At 42.0% G+C, this 20,710-nt stretch overlaps 4 protein-coding genes across 9 annotated transcripts; all 4 read right to left on the bottom strand.

Moving 5' to 3' along the window:
* Positions 1–49: 49 nt before the first annotated feature.
* On the bottom strand, positions 50–3,481 carry LOC104801024 (uncharacterized protein At1g04910). Of its 2 annotated transcripts, XM_010524092.2 has the most exons (9): positions 3,332–3,481; positions 3,067–3,226; positions 2,767–2,845; positions 2,583–2,653; positions 2,292–2,380; positions 1,775–1,898; positions 1,397–1,680; positions 1,090–1,219; positions 50–958 (listed from the first exon to the last, which is right to left on the bottom strand). In XM_010524092.2, the coding sequence occupies exons 1-9, from the start codon at positions 3,337–3,339 to the stop codon at positions 335–337; spliced, it is 1,569 nt and encodes a 522-aa protein (XP_010522394.1). In that variant the 5' UTR covers positions 3,340–3,481; the 3' UTR covers positions 50–334. The 2 variants fall into 2 exon arrangements, with proteins under 2 accessions (XP_010522394.1, XP_010522395.1); XM_010524093.1 differs by lacking the exon at positions 3,332–3,481 and having other exon boundaries at positions 2,742–2,845.
* A 714-nt stretch (positions 3,482–4,195) lies between these two features.
* Positions 4,196–9,139, bottom strand: LOC104801022 (probable sucrose-phosphate synthase 3). Of its 2 annotated transcripts, none has more exons than XM_010524090.2 (12): positions 8,265–9,139; positions 7,931–8,163; positions 7,781–7,844; positions 7,010–7,711; positions 6,806–6,940; positions 6,591–6,722; positions 6,321–6,497; positions 6,183–6,236; positions 6,038–6,100; positions 5,037–5,951; positions 4,886–4,968; positions 4,196–4,606 (listed from the first exon to the last, which is right to left on the bottom strand). In XM_010524090.2, exons 1-12 carry the CDS (start codon positions 8,550–8,552, stop codon positions 4,318–4,320), a joined length of 3,135 nt encoding a protein of 1,044 aa, XP_010522392.1. In that variant the 5' UTR covers positions 8,553–9,139; the 3' UTR covers positions 4,196–4,317. The 2 variants fall into 2 exon arrangements, with proteins under 2 accessions (XP_010522392.1, XP_010522391.1); XM_010524089.2 differs by having other exon boundaries at positions 4,841–4,968; positions 8,265–9,136.
* Positions 9,140–9,635: 496 nt separating this feature from the next.
* LOC104801021 (beta-galactosidase 9) lies at positions 9,636–16,242 on the bottom strand. Its single transcript, XM_010524087.1, has 19 exons — positions 16,014–16,242; positions 15,623–15,718; positions 15,416–15,528; positions 15,156–15,222; positions 14,948–15,040; positions 14,594–14,737; positions 14,282–14,370; positions 13,830–13,935; positions 13,509–13,596; positions 13,298–13,419; positions 12,802–12,978; positions 12,083–12,315; positions 11,731–11,846; positions 11,434–11,531; positions 11,236–11,346; positions 10,998–11,108; positions 10,638–10,843; positions 10,145–10,493; positions 9,636–10,034 (listed from the first exon to the last, which is right to left on the bottom strand). The coding sequence occupies exons 1-19, from the start codon at positions 16,212–16,214 to the stop codon at positions 9,867–9,869; spliced, it is 2,688 nt and encodes an 895-aa protein (XP_010522389.1). The 5' UTR covers positions 16,215–16,242; the 3' UTR covers positions 9,636–9,866.
* A 1,089-nt stretch (positions 16,243–17,331) lies between these two features.
* On the bottom strand, positions 17,332–20,669 carry LOC104801020 (polyadenylate-binding protein 1-B). 4 transcript variants are annotated; one of them, XM_010524084.1, is made up of 7 exons: positions 20,002–20,668; positions 19,021–19,073; positions 18,858–18,894; positions 18,670–18,747; positions 18,160–18,270; positions 17,889–17,968; positions 17,332–17,498 (listed from the first exon to the last, which is right to left on the bottom strand). In XM_010524084.1, the coding sequence occupies exons 1-7, from the start codon at positions 20,557–20,559 to the stop codon at positions 17,405–17,407; spliced, it is 1,011 nt and encodes a 336-aa protein (XP_010522386.1). In that variant the 5' UTR covers positions 20,560–20,668; the 3' UTR covers positions 17,332–17,404. The 4 variants fall into 4 exon arrangements, with proteins under 4 accessions (XP_010522386.1, XP_010522385.1, XP_010522387.1 ...); XM_010524083.2 differs by having other exon boundaries at positions 18,858–18,897; positions 20,002–20,666; XM_010524085.1 differs by lacking the exon at positions 18,670–18,747 and having other exon boundaries at positions 18,858–18,897; positions 20,002–20,669.
* Between the last annotated feature and the right edge of the window lie 41 nt (positions 20,670–20,710).

The following is a 20,710-nucleotide window of genomic DNA, read 5'->3' as shown; positions in this document are numbered from 1 at the left end:
TCTTACAGCTATCACCGTGAGAGAGTAAAGAAAAAAAATGAGATGAAAGTGTACGTAAAAATCGTATCTTTGGGATTAAGGGTAAATATGGAAATACATGGGTTTTTTTTTTTCTTCTCTCGGACACGTTCCTGTCCCATTGCGAATATAACTAAACACCTCTCTATTTCAAGAAACGCGAATAAAAAAGAACACGGAAAAATTGTATGAGAGCTCGTGATCTAACCAGATGAACCGCCGACACAATTTTGAGACGGTCACCACTACCACGTCTTCGGCTCTTTGTCGCCGAGCGATCATGAAGCCGGAGCCTTTTGGTTAGATCCTCTCTCTCTCATCTTCCTGATTCGGTCACCGTTGAATTTGCCTGAGACAATGAATCTCTGTTGTCATCAGTTCTTACGCCATCTAACCGGCTGCTTAGAATCTCCATGACATCATCTGGCGGACATTTATCAGCCGGGCTCCTCGGGTTTGTCTGGCAGAAGCATTCCGGCCATGAATTTGTATAAAACGACTCGGGAGGTATACGTTTGTGAGGCCCCCCGAAATTTGTTTTCAGCATGACCCGCCTCACCGCTTCTTCGAATCCAGCCCTTTTCCCCTTCTCTCTATCGATGAAAACCGGAGCTAGAGCTTTTCTGTCGGGCCTTACTGTAGTACGGAACCCGTAGTAAAGCCTGTGACCGAGGAGATTGTTGGCAAAGTTGCTCGGTCCATCATACGTTGGCATGAAGATGTCGGAGAGAAGACAGACCATGTAATCCACAGCTGATCCTATTAAGCCTCGTGTGTTTGCTGACAGCTCCTCTGACGGGTCCACTGAGCTGTGGTTATCGAGCCGAGGGAATAAGGTTCGGAATGGTTTCATAAATCGCTCCCCACCGAAAAGTTCTCCAGCTGCTAGGTATATCCTTGTGGAATTGTCGAAACCCATTGCCCGTAATATAAGACCTACCTGAAACGCAAAGAAAGAGAAAGTAAAATGTCAACACACCAAGTGTTAATTTCTAAATCCAACTTAAGCTGTACAGAGGTTGGCATAATCCTATATTCCTAATCTTGCTGATCAGCAACTTAAGGGATCACCTCCTCTGGAGTCAGCGGACACTTCCCGATGGCCCGTCTTTCGTTGTAAACAAGCCTTTTCTCTGCAAAATTTTCTTTACGATACTTCCTAAGTATTTTCTGCTCTCCAGGGTTGAATATGTCAAAGCACCTGCAGAAATGGCGAAATGAAACATTGTTCCCGTGTATGCTGATGTGCTTATAAGGCTGTGCGAAGACAACCAACTACTTCTGCAAGTGCTTTGGCGCAACTTGCTTAATGGGTAAGCCCAGAAAATGGTACCTACACCTATGTGGGTGGGATAGAGATAGTACCACGAGAACTTACCCAGCAAAGGCCAACATATCCATTTCAAAACGAAGGTGAATTGACATGAAGTGACCCTGTGAGCGGAGTTTGTCAATGATTGATTCGCTCAACTTCATGATGTGCGGCTTGAATCTCAAAGCATGGTAGTTGACTCTGCATCTTAATCGTTGATATTCTGGATAGTCAATTTCTTCAGCCAGCCGATGCGAAAAAGGCGTGAGATATATAGCGCCATGTTCCTTCATTGCCTTAAGAGCAGTTGTCAGGTACCATTCAATAGGAGCGTCTCGAGGGGGACGGATCTGAAATGGTGAAAAATGAGGACGGAGGTGAAATGGTGAAAAATGAATCAAGAGCACAAGCATATCAAAAAGCAACCATCGGTTGCGCTTCTACCTGAAAAGCTTTTATCTTCTTGGTTTTCCCATTTTTGTGAACTTCAGGGATCTTTTCCACAATCCTTACATCATACTTCAGTGTCTCAAGAAAATGTTCAACATCATAGATACCTTGGAAACCACTGCATATTTGACAATTCTATAAACATAATGATTTGCAGAAGCAATCAGTTTGGAACAAAAAGAAACATCGATAAAGAAACAAAGACAGATATAATGAGGGCAAGCAAGACAGAGGAAACACCTATAGTCAAAGCAGATAAAGTTATCGTCTATTTTCTAAGAGCAAAGTGATACAGATCAATGCATAAAGCAAAAGATATGGATGCTCGATAACCCCAACAATCCTATTATAACCCGGGAATGCATATTCCTTAAAACAGATTTACTTATCTTGAAACCTTCAGTCTTATAATAAGGAGCATTTAATATTTCTTTGCAATTGACCAACAGAGATGGAAACAAAGGATAATTGGACAAATTAGGGAAGAAAATAGGAAGAAAAAACAAAATACCTGTCATCATGCCAAAAGGAGTTCGCATCCAACTCAGGCAGCACAAGTGTAGCATTCATGATTCGCGCAGCAAGGACTGCATTACATATCTGCGATTTTCAAATTTCAACATTAGTCACATAAAAGATAACGGTATGTAGATTCAGAAGAGAGACTGAAGCGTCGAATTTATCCACTGTTCTATAAAGCTCCTGTGAATCGATACAAACAGGGATCCAATGCAATTTCGGCGTAAAAGAAAAAGAAAGCAAGAATGATAGACAAATCCTGGCTATGTAACAGAATACCCACCGCACTGCGTTGCTGATTTAAGCCACCATTACAACGAACACGAAGATAACCGTTTGTCTCCTTTGGAGGAGCTGAAAAAGGTAATAGAAGTTTATACAATCATCACGCACTTGCATTTCCCTAGAATCTGTAACAAAAGCATCGACTCAAAATATTTACTGTTCGAAAGACCAGATGCACCTACGGTGCCAATCAGATCGCGGAGCAGATGATGGTCTCCACCCACCAGACTCGGCACTCTCCCAGAGCCTTTCCACATTAATCTGCACATTTATCACATATACACCATCAAATTCTTGGAAAAACAGAGTAACGCAGCTCTAGATTCATTAGTTTGCATAAACCGGCGGTTCCAGAAACAGATAACTCAAAATCCGAGATTTCCATGTGCCCTCTCGCTTTCTCGTATTTTCTCATCTACAAACAGAAAACCTAATCCTCAGCTACAAATCACCACTCAAATGAGGGAAAAGGTTGGACTAACCTCGGATGGACCAGTTGGCTCGCGGTTACCTCCAATTGTAGCTGAGAAAAGCAGAGAGAGCGTGCAGATCAGTAGAACGAGTATTCCGATCGACAGCTTCGCCACCATTCCCTTCGTCCCCAGTCCTCCAGGCTTTCCATGAAGCCGGTGATGCCCTAACCTGCGATTCGCGCACAATCATCACAGATCCAACCGATAAATCTCTAAAAAAAAGCATCCTTCAACCCAGAAATGCGAAAGCATCAACAGTAAAATGATCAATTACCTCGGCATCGCGTTTCCGAATCCGGAAAGCAAAGTTTTCCTCCAGTGATTGGCAGAATGTGCAGAAATCTCCGGGAAGCAAGAAATCTCTCTCGCCGCTGATTGTTCAAGTAAATGTAAATTATTTTTTATTTAATTTATGAAATAATTAATGTTCTGTGGATCTTCGTACCGGCAACTCAAACCGACAGGATGAACCGGCACGCTCATAAACCAACCATTTAAACAATTCTATCTTCTCTGTTTCACAAAGATTTTTGGGGAAAAAAAAAATATAACAAAGCATCCTGTTTCAAGTTTGCTTTTTAATTTTTTTATTAGTTTCGTATTCAATTTCATTTTTTTATTTCTCTACATTCTAATTAAAATATGCTCCGAATCTATCAGTTTTTCGTTGAATATTTTATATTCTATAAATCGCTTTTGAATTAGGAAAAAAACTATTTGAATTATTTTTTCTTATTTAGTTCAACCAAATCTAACAAAGATGACCAATCATAATTTACTATCAAAATAAGATATTTATTAATGACAAGACACCACGTAGCGTGCCACGTCATCAATTAACAGACATTTAACACCCAATTCGGATTGTGTAGAAAATTGCAGTTAAATTGGATAGTTTGTGTATCAATTTGGCATATTTGATAAAATGGTGTAGTTTTTTGTCAAATTAAAAGTTCGTGTAGGAAAAAATCACATTTTAAACATTCGTGTAGCAAAATGTCATTTTCCCTGATTTTTTTTAGATTTTTTTTAAATTTTATTGAGTTTTTTTAAAAAATAATAATTCAACCAAATCTAACAAAGATCATGTTTCCTTCAGAAATCACTAATCTATTTCTCTACTCCAAACATCAGAAAGGAAAAGAACCAAAAATCCAATTTTGTTAAGAGAAGACCAATATCGGGTTCAATATTGTATCCAATGTAGTGTACCTCTACATATATATAATATGCGTATGTATGATGCAACCGGGAAATCGATCAATGGGTAGCTTTGGAGAGGTGCTTGAAAAGGTTGGTTATCTCGTTAACCGGAGAATCGGTCTTAACCGAACCGACGAAGGGAGACTCCGACGGAACGATGTCTTCTCGGAGGTCGGACTCCGGCGACCGGAGAAGCTCGTCGGAGGAGCCCTTCGCCGCCACGAGTCCCTTCACGATCACCGTCCTGTGGGCCCCAGATATCAGCTCCTCGTAGTCCGTGTCGCCGCTCTCTCCCACCACGACGTACATGTTCGCCACGTTTAACCTCCACCGCACGAACAGGTACCTGCCCGAACCGGAAATCAATTCCAGATTCATAAACTTAACCGGTAATCACCAAAACTCTCCGTGACAGACCGTTACTACTAGTGGTGACACCTTCTCTTCAATGTGTTCACGTGACCGAGCATATTGAACTGAACCGTACAAACCGGGCTCTAACCGAAACCGTAAACCGTTTAAAACCGAACCAAAAGAATGAACAGATGAATAAACCAGAAAAGAAAACGATGAGAGATACCTAAGAGCTTGAGAACGAGAAGCGAGAAGAGGAACGATCTGCAACCTGGTGGAGTTCCTGCAGTACATCGGATGACAACGAAGCCCTCTCAACCGTAACTTCTGCCGCAAGTCTTCCACTCTCATCACCTGCAAAAAAACCCCCCGATCATTACCCCTTTCGTCAAACAATCCGAATTCGATTCGATTCGATTCACCTTTGAGCGATCTCTTATCGAATACGCCACGCAGTGTTCGTTGCTCGATCGCCGATCCTCCTCGATCACGCCTCCAGATCCTTTAGGAGAGTTGTTCATCAGATTCCAGACCGTGTTCTTCAGCCCTTCGTTCCCCCATCGGTAATCGATATGCGTGGCGTAATCCTGATCCGGCAGCAGCTTCCCTTCTTCCCCGCCCGGGTAATACACCTGGCTCCCGCTGCTGCATATCAACGCGTCGAACTCGCTCGCCTGCATCTTTCCCGTCTTCATGAACTGAGTCAACTCGTCCAGCGGCAGCGACGTCGAGATCGCGAATCCCGTGTTTCTCGCCATCTGCGCATCCGATCTCGCCGCCTTTATCACGTTCTGAATGATCGGGATCATCCTGGTCGCGTCCGGAGCTCCATTTTCGTCGTAGCAGTCCAATGCAAAGACCACCAGCCGTCCCCTTCGCCTCAGGACCGGATACTTGCTCCCGGCGTTATCCGTAGCCTTCTTCCCCTGTTCGGTTCTGGCTTTGGTTTCGGATTCGGGTTGCCTGAACTGGCTCATGACTTGCTTGACAGGATCGGCATTAGGGTCGACGGAGTAGCTCAAGGACGATTTGTCTCCGTCCACAGATAAACGCAGAGACATATCTTGGACGTCTTTGAGAGAATCGTTGAGGGAAGATTCGTCCTCGTTAGCAGCCAGTTCATCCATGTCGGTCTGCCACTGTGGATGTCTCATACGACAGGCGGCCACTCGGGTGAGGTAAGTCCGGCAATGCTCTGGCCACGAGAACAGGTGAATGTTCTTCCACCCGTTTTTCCTGCAATCCATCCACAGGTTCTTCTCCGACACCAGCTTGAGCAATGCGTTAGCTATGGCTGCCTGATCGTGCGGATCTACGAGCAACCCATTGCCCAAAGCCTGATAAAACCATGTAAAAATATCATAAAAACAAATCTGGAATCGAAGGACATGTCTCTATTCAGATCGGTCTTCCCTTCTCTTACCCGGTGTATGTCAACTGGTCCTCCATTCTTTGTTGCCACCATCGGAAGCCCGTGAGCTGCAGCCTGCATTTCATGGAATGATTCACAAAACCTGTAAATCTCTGCGTTTATATAACTCGGATATATGCATCGACGATGGACTAACCTCGATCAGTGTAAGGCCAAAAGGCTCGACAAGAGCTGGGTTTATGAAAACTCCCTGCATCATTCATATAATCTTGTGAGCAAAAAATCAAGACAAAGCGTGGCTATAGTTCAAGGAAAAAAAAACCGAGGGCCAGACCTTTGTTTTGGCTGCAAGTCTGTATATGTCAGGAACATCAGATTGCTTATGATGCTTGGGGTAGGCGACAAGGCCATAAAGATCGTACTTGTCGATGAGTTTCAGAACCGTTGTAAGAACGCTGGCATTCCCGGCTGACATCTCCTCTATATCATCCCGGTTTCCCATTATCAGAGTCTGCAAACGAACAGGAAACCTTGATGAATCTCCTTACAAGATTCTCTCTCTCTCGAGCGAGAGAGTTTTCTCTGAAAAAACAAACGTCCTTACGAGATTAGCTAGCTCCCGGAGAGGCCTGCACTCTCCAAAGGCTTTCAAAAGGGTGGTTATGTTCTTTTTCGGGTCGGGTCTAGACAGTGCCAAGATCATCGGTTTGTGCGGATTTGTGAAAAATCTCATAACCTGCAGTCCAAAAAACCCGAAAAGCATGATTACCAGATCGAAATCGACCTGCAGAAAACGTGAATCTGGAAGAGAAGACTCACCTCGGACCATATGGTCGGAACCGCCTTTGGAGAGGACCCCTCGGCTCCTCCTGTCAACGCTGATAGCTCCCCGTCGACCTCAGGTGTATCTTCTTGCACCACGACATTCGTGAAATCCATTCCCGGAGGAATGACCTGCACAAAATAAAACTCGTAAGTTTTATTTTCTGGGGGGCAGATTTCTCGGGAAAATATTGTACGTACAGCCATTCTTGGCATGAACCGTCCGTGACAATTAACACCGCGTCTAGAACGAGCCCTCAAGACTTTCTCGAGTTTGACATCGAACCCATCATACAGTCCCCACTGCTCGTCGATCTCCTGCCTTGTGCTCGTGATTACAAGCTCTGCAGCATCAAGAGAAAGCTCTTCCGCCTCTATCCTCCTCATGATCTTATACGTCGAGTTTATATCTTCCTTCGACTGCCTCCCTTGCTTCAGAAGCTGCTCCAGCTTGTCTCTCCCGAGGGAATGACCCGTCAAGACCATCGGAACATTCAATGCACCTGACAGAAGAGCCGCACTGTCTCCTGCATCGGCGTAATGCCCGTGAATCACGTAAGGCCACACGGGTTTGCCCTGTCCGATCTGTTCGCCCAAAACCTTGGACATGTTCAGGATGTGGGCTAAGGCTCCATCGACGAATTCTTGGATATGAGGCCATAAGAGCTCTTTTCTGAGGTATTTGTCTCGCGGGCCGAAGGGGATTCTAATAATGTAAGCTCCGCTGCTCTCTCCGGCTTCGTCAGCGTCTCCATCCTCGACAGCTCCTGCGGTCAGCATCTCTGTCGGCTCGGCATAGCTCCAGTCGACTTCCGGCGAGCAGATTTGACGAGTGAACAGATCCACTCGGTATACACCCGGCATCTTTGCAAGCGCTCGAGCTAGCTCCACCACGTATTTCACCTGCCAGAAATCGTTCAGACAAGATGCAATCTACTGAGAAAAAACAAGAGAGCTTAGAACAGAAAGTACCTGTCCACCAGTGTCGGAATCACGACCAAGCTCCATTTGCTCCCCACGAACCAGCCCGTGCAAGCTGCCGAAAGAAGGGACTGTTCTTGTGAGCTTTTTACATATAACACTCCGATCGAAACAGAGAGGATCAGTGTTTTGTCTAATGACCTGATGAGTACGATGTAGAGCCGATTCTCTTTCTTGTCATCGGACCAGATCTCGATGATTGAGGGATTGCGTTGCAACCTTCTCCTGGGCGTCTCTGGTTGAACGATTTCCCCGACGCCGTCACCTTTCTCCCCTTCTGATAAGTCCTCCGACAAATCCTCCGTCGCATCTCTTCGTCCTTGTTCCCTTTCCCATCTTCTGTGCGCTTGCCGTTGCGACACTTCCCATTCCAGCTGTGTTCATTTAGATACATGCGTGTATATATGAACAAGAGATGTATGTATGGTTACATGTACATATCAATATATATGTATATATACAGAGTGACACGTACCTGCTTCTTCTTGCGAGTGAGGTGCCAGATTCTCCAGCACATGTTCTCGAGGCGCGAGTTGCGCTCACGGGAGTTACGCGTGGCGACGACCTTGATCCATGTCCGGTGAAGGTCGGTCTCGTCCACGCCGGTTACGACCTCCTCGACGAAGTACTTTGTCGGATTGAAGAATTGCCCTCCGTCTCTCGAATTCACCGGCGGCGCCTGCGGACGCTGCTCCTCTATCGCCTGAGCTCGGCTGTCCAATATCGCCTCCAGATACCCATTTATCCACTCGTTTCCCGCCATTCTCTGGGGCTGATTTTCTGTTTGTTTCTCGGGAAATAATACGGGCCTGTGGATTTTCTTTGATGGGTGTCTAAGAAAAGCAAGTGGGTTCTTCTTGTGGATGTATTAAGAGATTGACTCCGCAGGCATCAAAGACTGAGGGACCGAGTTTCACGAGAAAGTTTGGTTCTTTCGTTTTTCTTTTCTCGGGAAGTGTTTGGATTGAAGGAAAAATGATACTCAAGATTTTCTTTCTTGGAGCGTAAGAAAGGAAAACCTGCGGAAAGATGTAACGTGAGACAGAACCAAGTCCAGAAAGTGGCAAGCAAAAGAAGAAAAGCTTTCGTCTTTCTGATAACGACGGAAAGAGTAATGGGAGAAAAAAGTTCACAAGACTTTCTGGGGAAAAGGTGAGAATGTGCAGAAATGGCGGATTGAACGTGAACGAAGGTATGAGGGAGCGGAGGTAGGCGGTGGGGCCAATGGAGAAGCCACACGTGTACGGCATCGATATGTCCACGTGGCAGATTAACCCGAGTTAGTAGCAGAGTTCGTTATCGTCTCTTTCCTCATGGATTGTCCGCTTCCCTATGCGAGCTTCCCGCTTCTTCTCCTCTCAAACCCTCCACACCGTGTGGCGTCTTTCAATTAATAATTTAATATTCTCAATACCAAAAAAAAATATTTTTTATTTGGGAAAATAATAAAAAGAAAAAAAAAAGGGGGGGTGTATGGCGAGCAAGAGGGGCATTATCTGAGAGCATGTGGCCCAGAGAGAGTAATCTCTCCTCGTAATGTTTCTTCGCCTTTGACATGGCTTTCACACAAGTTCCTTTCCATGCAGAAGTACCCATCTTATATTACGTTTGTTTTATTCAAATATTATATTATATCACATTATAATATAACGTGCCCTCATCCATTGGTTGTGATCGTTTTACGTCAACGTTTAGTTTATTCTCTGAATTTCTAATAGGATATACTTTATCATGCAACGTGGTCCTACTTTCACAATTACATGACATTCTACGTTTAGTTTTCGGCTAAATCTTTTCTGCTGATTCCGATTTTTCTGGTTCAGCATCGGTTTCTGATATCTGTGAAGAGATTAGTACCGATTCAGATTACATTTAACGAACGATCAAAGAAGAAGTAAATAAAATCATATGCATTTACACAGTTTTATAATTTTTTTTATTTTATTTGGTTCCAAATCAAGTGGATGACAATGACTTTAAAGACCAAGATCAAACTTACTCGGTGCAGCCTCTGAAGCATTATTATGATGATTGACGCAGCAGATCATCAAGATTCTGGCTGTGATGATGTTGAACTTCATTGTTCCGATCTGCTCACTGTGCTCCGAAGCCCGAGATATCCCGTTTTCCAGGACGGGGAGCATCGTGCCATGACGGCTAACGTCTTGACCGTTCCCCGGCACGGGTCGTTCCCAAACGCAGCATTCGAGACTTCGACAAAACAGCTGTTCCGTCCTTCGCAAGCCTGCAGGAAAAAAATGTTACTGTGTGGTGATTGTGAAAACATTGAGAATCATAACTAGATTCTTGATATCATTTACGCAAGTATGCTAAGAAGGGTAAATTATAAGTTACCTCAGAGACGATGCTTAACGAGTTGGATGAATGGCATCTGCCTGTGGAGAAATTCTGGCAACTACCCTTTGGAGTACCATAGCTTGCGAATTCAATGGATGATATTACATTTCCCTCTTCACAGTGCAAATGCATTTCTGGTGCGGTGCCTTCTATCGAGATAGTTCCGTTCATAAACTCTGGTTTGGACCATTTCCGAAGAGGTGGGTAGTGTGATTCTGATACTTGAGCACACAGAAGGGAAGCAGTAACTGTCTTAACCGATATCTTGAACGGGTTTCCCCCAATCTCTTCAAAGAGAACGAGTAGATTGTTTGATGGGTTTAACCATGAACGTGGTACATGGTACCTGCACGATCGGTAATCAAGAATCATTCATGGAGCCATTGTAAACCTCAGCAAAGAACTAAGTGCGAATATTGAACTAAAGTTTCCAAGATTCAGCAATTGACTTCTTTTTGTCAATTAGCATAAATGGTTATGGATTTATTACCGGGTTTGAGTAGGGTTTCCACAGTTTGTTCTGCACTTGTCCGAGTCGTAAGCTCCACGATAATCACAAGCTTCGCACCCATCTTTGGAGGAAGTAATATTCCAGTACCGGCCAATATGGTGTCCATTGACCCAGGCTTGGCCCTTTCCCATACTTCCGAAGTCAAGAACAACAGGATCTGTGCCATCCGGGGTAACGAAGTACGTCTGATTCAATAAGGGAAAGAAAAGGAGTAACCAATGGTGAGTAGAAAAATCGGAAAAAGCCAATAAAACGTTTTTTTTTTCTTGAGAAATGAAAAATTTGACAAAAAAAAACACATAATGTTTGACAGATTAGTTGAAGAGATGCAGATTTAACCTTGTACCACGTAAAGATTGATGGCGAAACATCGGGCTCCAAGATACTCCATTCAGCATTTGCATTATTTTCGACGGCATATATTTTCTCAGATTCGCCTTTTAGTCCCACCTAGAACAACGACACAAAGAAAATTCAAAGGTTCCTTGATGGTTCTTGTTTCTTCAGAAAGAATGCAACCAAAAAAAAAAGTATGAAACTACGTGACCGTAGCATTTGAAAGTTAAGGTTCTCCCACCTGGTAAGTCCATGATAATTTGGAGAGGTCCACATCCCCGTTCTTGAATCCTGTAATCTTTGCTTGGCCTCTAAAACCCGCTCCATCCTTCTCCAAGAAGGCACCATAATTCTGCGCCATCATATCAAATAAGATCATAGTCAATATTTAAAATGCAAAAAGAGAGAAAAACAGAGATAATATTGCCAATTGAATTACCTGTAAACCCACTGTCTGGGTAAGCAGAATTAAATCATTGTATCCCTGAACAAAACGAACGGGTTGCACTGCCTTCACCCAGTGACCAACGACACTGCCTTTACTTCCATGAGACGGAAAAAGACAAGTTAGTTGAAGAAGCAAGAGAGAATCTCTAGAGTGCATGGTTCATTCTAATACTCTTGTTTTTTAAATGTTGTTACTATTTATAACCGAACTCATAGAGTAACAACACGAGCAAACACAAACAGATACAACAGATAAGATGAAGAGGCAGAAGAAAGAAGTGTAAATTACCTGAGTGTTGTCCATTAACAAATATACGCAACACATCACGCATGCTATCAATTGAAACTGCTGGGTTTGCTCCATTTTCCTCCCAAAATGAGATATCTTCCTCAGATACCAATATTCTACATTTAGTTGGAACAAGTGGAAATGCATTAGAAACGAAACTAAAGAAAGACAACTGATTAGTGAATGTTATTGACATCACAGTACTTATTTTCCATTAGAATACATAAATAAACAGATCAGAAAATCTCCCAAATTTTGATAGAAAACCGTTCTTGATCATCTATCCACAGTTTCTTTACCTTGAATGATTGCTGGTGGACAAATTATGAAACAGACAGTTCAGAGTTGCTACCTTGTCTTATGCCATAGGTAATCAGAACTATCTTTCGTGACATTCAAATGTTCCAATAATCCTTGGAAGGTGAAATTGTTTTCATTCCAAATGCCAATAGGCTCTTTCAAAGCCATCCAGGATTTTGAGATATTAGACACGTCATCCTCATTCATTGTTTTCTGCATTATAGAAAGGCTACCGAAAGGAGGAGTGACCAACTCTGCCGTTTTCACAGAGGTTTGTGCCCCCACCTGCTCAAGGAAAGAAAAGCAAGAATCTCATGAAACATGTTGTAAAATAAGTGGACATATAGACCAGAAGACGCCATCAGAGAACGCAAATAATTGGCAATCGCCCGATAAATCAGGAAAATTTCAAGTTCAAAGCAGGAGAAAGTTGGATATTATCTTCCTGTCATTATTACTACTTTCATGTTACAAAAGCTTGCAACTGTTTTAGATAGTCATACCAGGAAACTATATACAATATTAGCCTCTCTAGGTGTCTGAAAGGGAAAATTCCAATGGAACATGCATTAGGAAATTTAGTCATTGCTGTCAGTTTTCTGCAAGAAAGCAGCATATGCCTGGAAATTCTAAAGGAAATGGCCGACTAACAGTGGTCTGAATTTTAAAAAGACAAGGACTATAGACTGATATCTTTTCGGGCATGCACACACATTTAGCAAACCGACGCATATCCAATACAACCAGGAATAGATTCAATAGAAATCAAACCTTTGCAGTGCTGAAGGCAACATTTCTGCAGTCTGGCAATATACTCACTGACCAAGGTGGTAAAGTATACGACTGGCCATTAAATTTCACAGACACGGCTCTACGCTCATCAATGTTTGCGAGAAATGCAGAGCAGATCTTTCCTTCAGTCTGGCTATCACCATGATAGACATGCGCCTGAATTTGAATTGTTTAACATCAATTTTTAAGTACAGACTGAAAAATAAACTCAAGGGCACCTCATATACATTGTAACAGGTTTTAAGATATCAGTACATAAAGTTCAACTTTAAGTCAACCAACATTTGAATTTGTTAGATCTCAGCAAAAAATTGTGATGCCAGAGAAAAGGAGACCAACCAGTGAAGAATCAATCTAACATTATCTCTCTTTTATCTATTAGAAAAGAAAAGTAACCTCTAAGTTTTATCATCGTTCTCACGCAGACAGATTTAGCAATGGATAGTTAACGAAATTGCAAAGAGTCAGAACAGACCTCCTGCCTTGGTCCCAATTTTATGTATTGAGGTGAATCTGCTGCAACAAGCGCAGGCTCACAAAGTTTTATAGCGGCATGTAGATCCTTTAGATGCCCCCATTTTGGCTCACTCCTCAGACCTTAGTGAAGGACACAGACAATCAGTTCAGAATTACCTGACTACATATTTCTTACCGACTGATTTCCTGACAGTATAAATTTCACCCACCATATTCATCAAGAGGAGCATCATAATCATAGCTTGTGATATAGAACGGACCACCGGAAGTTCGACCAAAGTTCGTTCCACCAAAATACTGCAACCATATGATAGGCTCATCAATATATGCGGCACAAGCACATGAAAGTATCGAATGTTCATCAATAGTGATTCATATCCAAGCTAAGTGAAAACATTTAGAGATAATTATGCAAAAATGTCTCTAATACTTGCTTCCAAAGTGGGGAGGTTTCTGTTGGAGGGAAATAACGCAGAAACCTTACTATAGCATGAAGAAAAATAATTGTTTATTTAAGCTATGTACTGTACCATGTAATAATTTTGAAAGCTTCCTCCACGCTGATAAAATCGTGCAACTGCGAAAGCAAGATCTTCGGCAGGCCTGTGAGGCAAACGTCCACCCCACCTTGCATACCTTCAAAAGCCGAGTTAATCTGATCAGTTACTATGATACAATATAATTATCTTAGTAGAAGCCATAACAAAATCGCAAAAAGAAACAAATTTTTCAAGGAGAAACAAAATTTTTCTCTTTCTCATTAAGAGATGAAACAAGTTTTATACTACCCAACCACGTATCTGACATGTTAGATAAAACCTAAAATTACATGAAATACACTCTACGTCTCAAGACATGGATAGGACATCGTCAAAAACGCATTGGAGTATCTCAATAAAACGGAACCTGAAAAATGCAAATCCGAAAAGCACTTCCTCGATAGAACTGATTGATAAAAGCAAATCACTCTCAGAATGCATACCATCCATCCCAATCCTCTGTCCAGAGTACGGGCTTCTTATTCGAATTAGGTTTAAACCCATCACAATAGTATCCATTGCATGCATCTATCTGAGACACAAGAGATTGAATAAAGTGAAAGTCAATGTTTTGATAAACACAAAGGGACACCTGCCAGAAACATAATCTCCCTCACACGAGCATCTCAATCATATTTTAGGAACCCAAAGAAAATCTTGAAACTTTATATCAACCTGGTGGACAGGCCACACAAAAGCAGGATATATCATTGTGGAGAAATCTTACAGCACCAAAATCAAGTTAACGACATTACGATATTCTCTGGGGCGTCCGTTTGCCTGCACATAACCCACGGAACTCCAGCACCAAGCCCCAGAGCCATGCTAGCAGCCCATTTGACATAATCTTTTCCCTTCTGTCCGAATGATTTCTCAATATCCCCATATTCATTCTCAATCTGAGTATGGAAAAAAATTCTAGTCATGGATGGGTCATCGAACAAGCTGCAATATTATGCAAGAACTCCTTAAGGCTGATCAGTCAGACGAAAATTATCATAGAGAAGAAAGAATGTCAGACCGTGTCAACATAAGAACAATCAATTTTATAATACAAAAGAAAGAAACATTGATGCTTAGGAAACAAATCAGTTAGAATAGCTTTTCACCTGCAACATGATTATCGGACCACCTTGCCAGCAGAATAGCTTTTCTTCTCGCATAAGATCCACAATCTTCTTAACAAAGAGCTGCATCTCCTCCTGAAAATAACAAAAAACAGATACATGACTATTTAAGAAAATAACTAAGCTAAAACAAATGAAACTCTACATAAACAAAGGAAATGGGGCATGCACTCTCATCCTCAGATTGTACCTTAAAAGGTTTGTTATCTGTTCGAAACTCTATGCCGGGAATATCACGCAACCAAACTGGGAAGCCCCTACGAGATTTGAGGAAAAGGATCAAAGAGACAGAAGTTCAAGAGATGCAAACGATAGATTTAATTTGGCCCTTAATGTAAGATAATGTGGAATTCCAGCATTCACCAGCACTATTTATTACTCAGATAATGAAACATGCTTCACGCAAAGAAGAAAATTATTCAAGAAGACAAACCAAAAGAAAGGATATACCCGAAATTCCACTCAGCGCAAACATAAGGGCCTATACGCAGATGGAGATACAACCCACTCGATCCAACAAGCTTCACAAATTTGACAAGGTCATATCTTCCTTCAAAGTTATACTGAATAAGCAGTACAAAACAACCATCAAAATTTGCAGTGAGAACCATGGGCAACAAGGGCTTAAAATGAGACAGGGCACAGTATTTGGTCGACCTGACCCTTTACAGGCTCGTGCCCATTCCAGAAGACGTAAGTTTGAACCACATCTGCACCACCCTCTTTGCTCTTTGCAATGAGATCAGGCCACATCTGATACAAAGCCAACATCATAAGATCGCAAGAATTTAAAGTTGTCCATCTAAGTGCCCCTCAGGAAGCTACTCCTTTTCGAAATCTTCTCCGGTGGATTGCCAAAGAGTCTAATTCAATGTTAGCATCAACCTAACGCTAATACTAGAAGTCCCAGCGTCCGAAACAAGTATGCACAACTTGAATCTCGACTAATCCAGCTAAACCTCGAACAACCCATCAGAATTCGTCGAATTACTGAGCTACTGAATGCGATCATCGGAAAAAAAATCCGCGTAAAAGATGCGATAATTACCTCGGGAGTGGCGCGTGGGTAGTGAATTCCGGCGGAGACTAGCATTCGCCGTTTTCCGGCGACGATTAGAGCTCGGTGGTCGTAGCTCACGTTGAAGGGTTCAAAGAAATTTCCGGAAACGGTGGAAGAAAACAGAACGAAAGCGATGATCGGTACCAGCATCCTCCACTGAAGCCAACAAGTCCGTGTTGCTTCCGCCATTGGACAAGCACTGGATTTGACAAGTATGTTGGTTCTTGAATTTTGGAGTAACAAGAGGATGATGGGGAGCTTTATAGCAGGGAAAAGTTTTACAAATTTACAACTAACCACTCATAATCTTGAGATATGCTAAAGTTTCCTAAACTTTTATGCAAAGACCCTACCCTTGGGGTTGTCAGAGATTTTCTAGTTGGATAAGTTAGTAAATTTTAGAAGTTTATGCTCTATTTTTAATATATAAAAACATTAGGGTCCAAAACATGGTTCTATTGAAAGATTGAGGTTAATTTCATAAAATTTTAAAGGATTGTAGCGGACAGTGACCCCGGTCCTAACTGACAGTCACAACTCCACAAAATTGTAACACATGCCCCTCATATACACAATATTTATGTAATTACCACTTTATTCGAAACGTTGCGACTAAAATATCAATGAGAATACACATCTCTACGAGATAATATCTGATTTGATTTTAATAAAATACATCTGAATCATAATAATCACATATGTTAAGTCATCGTTGACCGTTAATTTCCATAAATTGTTGATATTATACTTTTAATGTACATTTGATATTTTATGGTTTGACATACAAAATTAGCTAATTTCATATTATGATTTCAAAAATGATGATCGCAATAAATAAATAAAAATTGCATCTCAATCATAGTAAATCTAATCCCATAAAAAACTGTTATATCGTATTCTTGTAGAAATAAAATACCAACCCAATCCGTATCTCCATCATGTGGAATGATTAGAATATACTAGACCACTTTATTCCTACATTTTAATGTAGAGAGATGAATTCGAACTCGCAAGCTCAGACCCCACGGTAAATGGTTTTACCGTTGAGTCAAGTCGACCTCATATCTCAATCATCGTACTCTTGTAGAAATGATACAAAGAAATATCAAAAAGAGTCGATTATTTGTATTGAACCGGTTATTGGAGATTGCATTGCTTTGTTTGGTTATCAATCCGGATTGTCTTTGGTGTAATAATTCCCGGTTTGTAATTAATTTCGGTCTGGGTTTGTAGCTCTGCGAGATTTATTTATATGAAAACCTAAATCAATCTAAAACTCAAAACTCCTAAGAATCCACAAGAGGCAAAGAGCAAAGGAGACATAACTGTACCATGTTTTCCTAAAACAGCTGCAAGAATTTCTTACTACATGACCTCAACTAATCGTTTCTGCATTGCTCTCCGGCTGGTGGCAGAAGAAGAGCCAACCTTGCTTTGTACCTCGCGATCCTCCTTAACCGTTCTTCTCTTAATCTAAGATAACGAAAAAGCCCGGTTCTGAATTAGAAATCTTCATAAAAAAACTGTCAAGAAAACTACTAGCTGAATCTGTCAGATGTTTCCAGTGCATCTAACTCGGGATGCTTACAAGACAGAGTCTTGGCTCGCCCCATAGCATTTTTCCACATTTGAAGCAACAAGATACGAAAAAGAAATCGTCTTGGCAAGCATATATCCGCATAAATCCATTTAGATGTCTCGAGAGACGTTTAAAGAACAGTACGAGGTGATTTCTTAGGTGTTGTATAGGTCGGTTCAGACACAAACAGAAGTAAATAGCTGACGAAGCAGCACATCAAACATGATAGGGTTATGTTCCGGAAAATGAAAGAGCATATAGAGGAAAGGTCTTGTGTAACTCACCGGGCACGGACTTTCTTAGCTCTGGCAACGTGCCTTTTTAAAAGGTCCTTCTCCGATAATTTTTTCACAGCTTCCTCGTCCTAACCCGAATCAAAAAGAAGAGTAAACTCACTTTGAGAATGAGATAGTATAACTCAAAACATCAGGAGGAAGCAGCTATAACTCACACCAACTTTATCAGGACATTTTTGGAACAAACATCTTCTCTTCTGCTGAGTCAATAGACACAACAATAGAAGATAATATCATAGTTCTGGGAGAGAAAAGGAACCTCATTGTCTTCTTCATTCAGTTCTTCAGTTGAATCCTTTGGTGGACTTGACTCCATCATATGCACAGGCAAAGGCTTTGGCAAAGACTTCAATGTATCGTTGCTTTGCCTCTGCCAAAGTAAGTCAAAACCATAAGTGCAGTTTATTTAGACTTTGTCCCACATTAGTATGTTGCAACTCTTTAGTGTCAAGGGTTTGGCAATTGGTAGAGGGGAACAGAGCAAGACAGAAAATTTTTGTGCTGCGTTTTTTAAGAGAAAGTGGTTGCTGGAAATACAAAAATTATAACTTTTGGCATGTCCTATGGCAAAGGAAGACAGAAGAACAAATGGGTTATACCTTTGCACATAAAAAATAACACTATCAGTAAGCCTCTAGCAGCTAGGTGATCACAGTCAGTTTACAGAACTACTTAAGTTGTACATTGCAAGAGAATGATCCTAGAATATTATTAACCATTATACAACCACGAGAGCAAGATTGCAGAGAATAGAGAGAATGATACAAACCTGAATTCCCTCATGAACCCCGTTTCTCAACCACGATCGACAAAGAGAATAGAGAGAATCCCCTTCCGTTATTCTTACCTGCAAAACAAAAGAGAACTTATTACAATCTACAATCTACCAGTCTTTTTCCTAATAGGTAAAGAGTTCAAATAGTTACTTAAAACCAAGAGTATAAAGGATTCACTTACCTTTCTGCCTCTAACAAGGACTAGTGCTTCATCCCGACTTCTGACAACATGGGAAGAAATGGCAAATTGACTAAGTTGCTAAAGGCAGTTTTGATTATATATGCTCAACTAAATGAAAAAGGAAGATAATAGCCAACAATTGTCAGGGAGATTCAAAGTTTACCTTCCATTTTTATGGCCAGTGTTGTCTAGAATTGAAGACGAAGGTGGGGCAACCTAGTCATCCAAATTTACAAACTGAGAAGATGCAACAGGAAACAAGAACAAGAACCAAACTTTCAACTCAAAGATTATGCGCTGAATTGCATAAAGTCACAAAACAGTATAAGCATTCATCTGATAAAAAAGAGTTTTAACCCTTCCTCATCCAGAAAAATAGAACAACGAGGACTGAATATAACTATTTCCCAAAGGAATATAAGCTTAATCACATAGCAGGTATAGGAACCCAAGTAAAGATGAGCAAACCAAGGAGCATCCAGCCAATGAACGACAATGGTACAAATTTCTTGCACAACTAGCAACATGATTTCAGCATGAAAAGCCACAAGCTTAGACATATTTTGAGGAAGACAATTCGCTGTGCACATGCAACCTTTTGTTTCAAAAGATGATCACACATCTTAGTAACTTAGTGGCAAATGACCATCTGAGTAGTAACTTAATACAAATCTGAGTGTGCCAAACTCGACAAGAATCCAGTCAGAGAGGAAGACAGGAGATAGAAAACTAGAGTACTCAAAACATTGATTAAAGAATGAACCTTTTGCAACAATTTGAGGTTAATTGAAACACGGTTCCACGAACTACACGCAACTTTCCAAATGAGAAGTGCGAAAAAAAGGGATCCACCATTAACAAAGATGATCATCATCACAGTGCCATGACGTATATGGGCATCTTAGATTCTGTTAAGTCTACTACGTGAATTAGGAGCTAGCAATATCACATCTTTGACCATTGTTCCCACAAACACTTCCACAACTGAACATGAACCTAAGTATCAACACATCAGAAAAACCAACCAAAATTGAAAACCTCTCCGAGAAAGCTAAAACCAACTATGTGTCGTCTAGGAATGGCACTAGCCCAAATAACTAGAACAAATAAGAAAATTTTAGGAGAAATATGGTAGAAACCTCACCCTGGGCTGCAAGAAGTGAGGAATTCCCCTTATGGGTCCCGACCCAACAGGAGCACCGGAGCCGAGGTGATGGAACTGGTGCATCTGAGGATGAGCAGCTCTCATGAACTGCATCATCGGGTCCAAATGATTCGACCCGAATTGCCGATGATGGTATGCGAAAACGGGCCGAGGAAGGTATCCACCAGGATTACCCGCTGTCACGGCTGGATCGGAAACGGAAGGGGAACTGGGTCTTCGGGGTCGGGTCGAAAACCCTCGACCCGAATTAGTAAACGGGTAGAGAAGAGCCGACGGATCTTGGTGAGGCGAACTGGCGACGGAATTCGGCTGCCTCACGGGGAAGGGCTGCGCGTAGAGGTTTTGAGCTTGTTGGAACGGGTGTGGATGGTGGTGCTGCTGAAACGGCGGAGCTAGGGCTCTGTGCAGCGTCGGCGGAGCGGGCGGTGGCTGAGAAGGCGGCGTTCTGACCGTAGCTGGTGTCGCCGGTGTTTCCGAGACAGTGGTGAGAGAACGCGACACCGCCGCGGAGGCGGTTGAGTTGGGGGAACTGGACATTCCGACGAATCGCACTTCGGTGGCGGCGGAGGAAGATTCCGCGTTCGCAGATTCTTTTGGAAAACACAAACGAAAGATTCAAATTTGGTGGATTTATTTTTCTTCACGAGGCGCGGTTTCTCTCAAATAAAAAGGTTAGCAAAACTAAACA

Source organism: Tarenaya hassleriana, unplaced genomic scaffold (genome assembly GCF_000463585.1).
Source record: "Tarenaya hassleriana unplaced genomic scaffold, ASM46358v1 Cleome7, whole genome shotgun sequence".
NCBI classification, from domain to species: domain Eukaryota; kingdom Viridiplantae; phylum Streptophyta; class Magnoliopsida; order Brassicales; family Cleomaceae; genus Tarenaya; species Tarenaya hassleriana.
The sequence above is the reverse complement of the archived record's forward strand: the minus strand, read 5'-3'. Positions and strand labels throughout refer to the sequence as shown.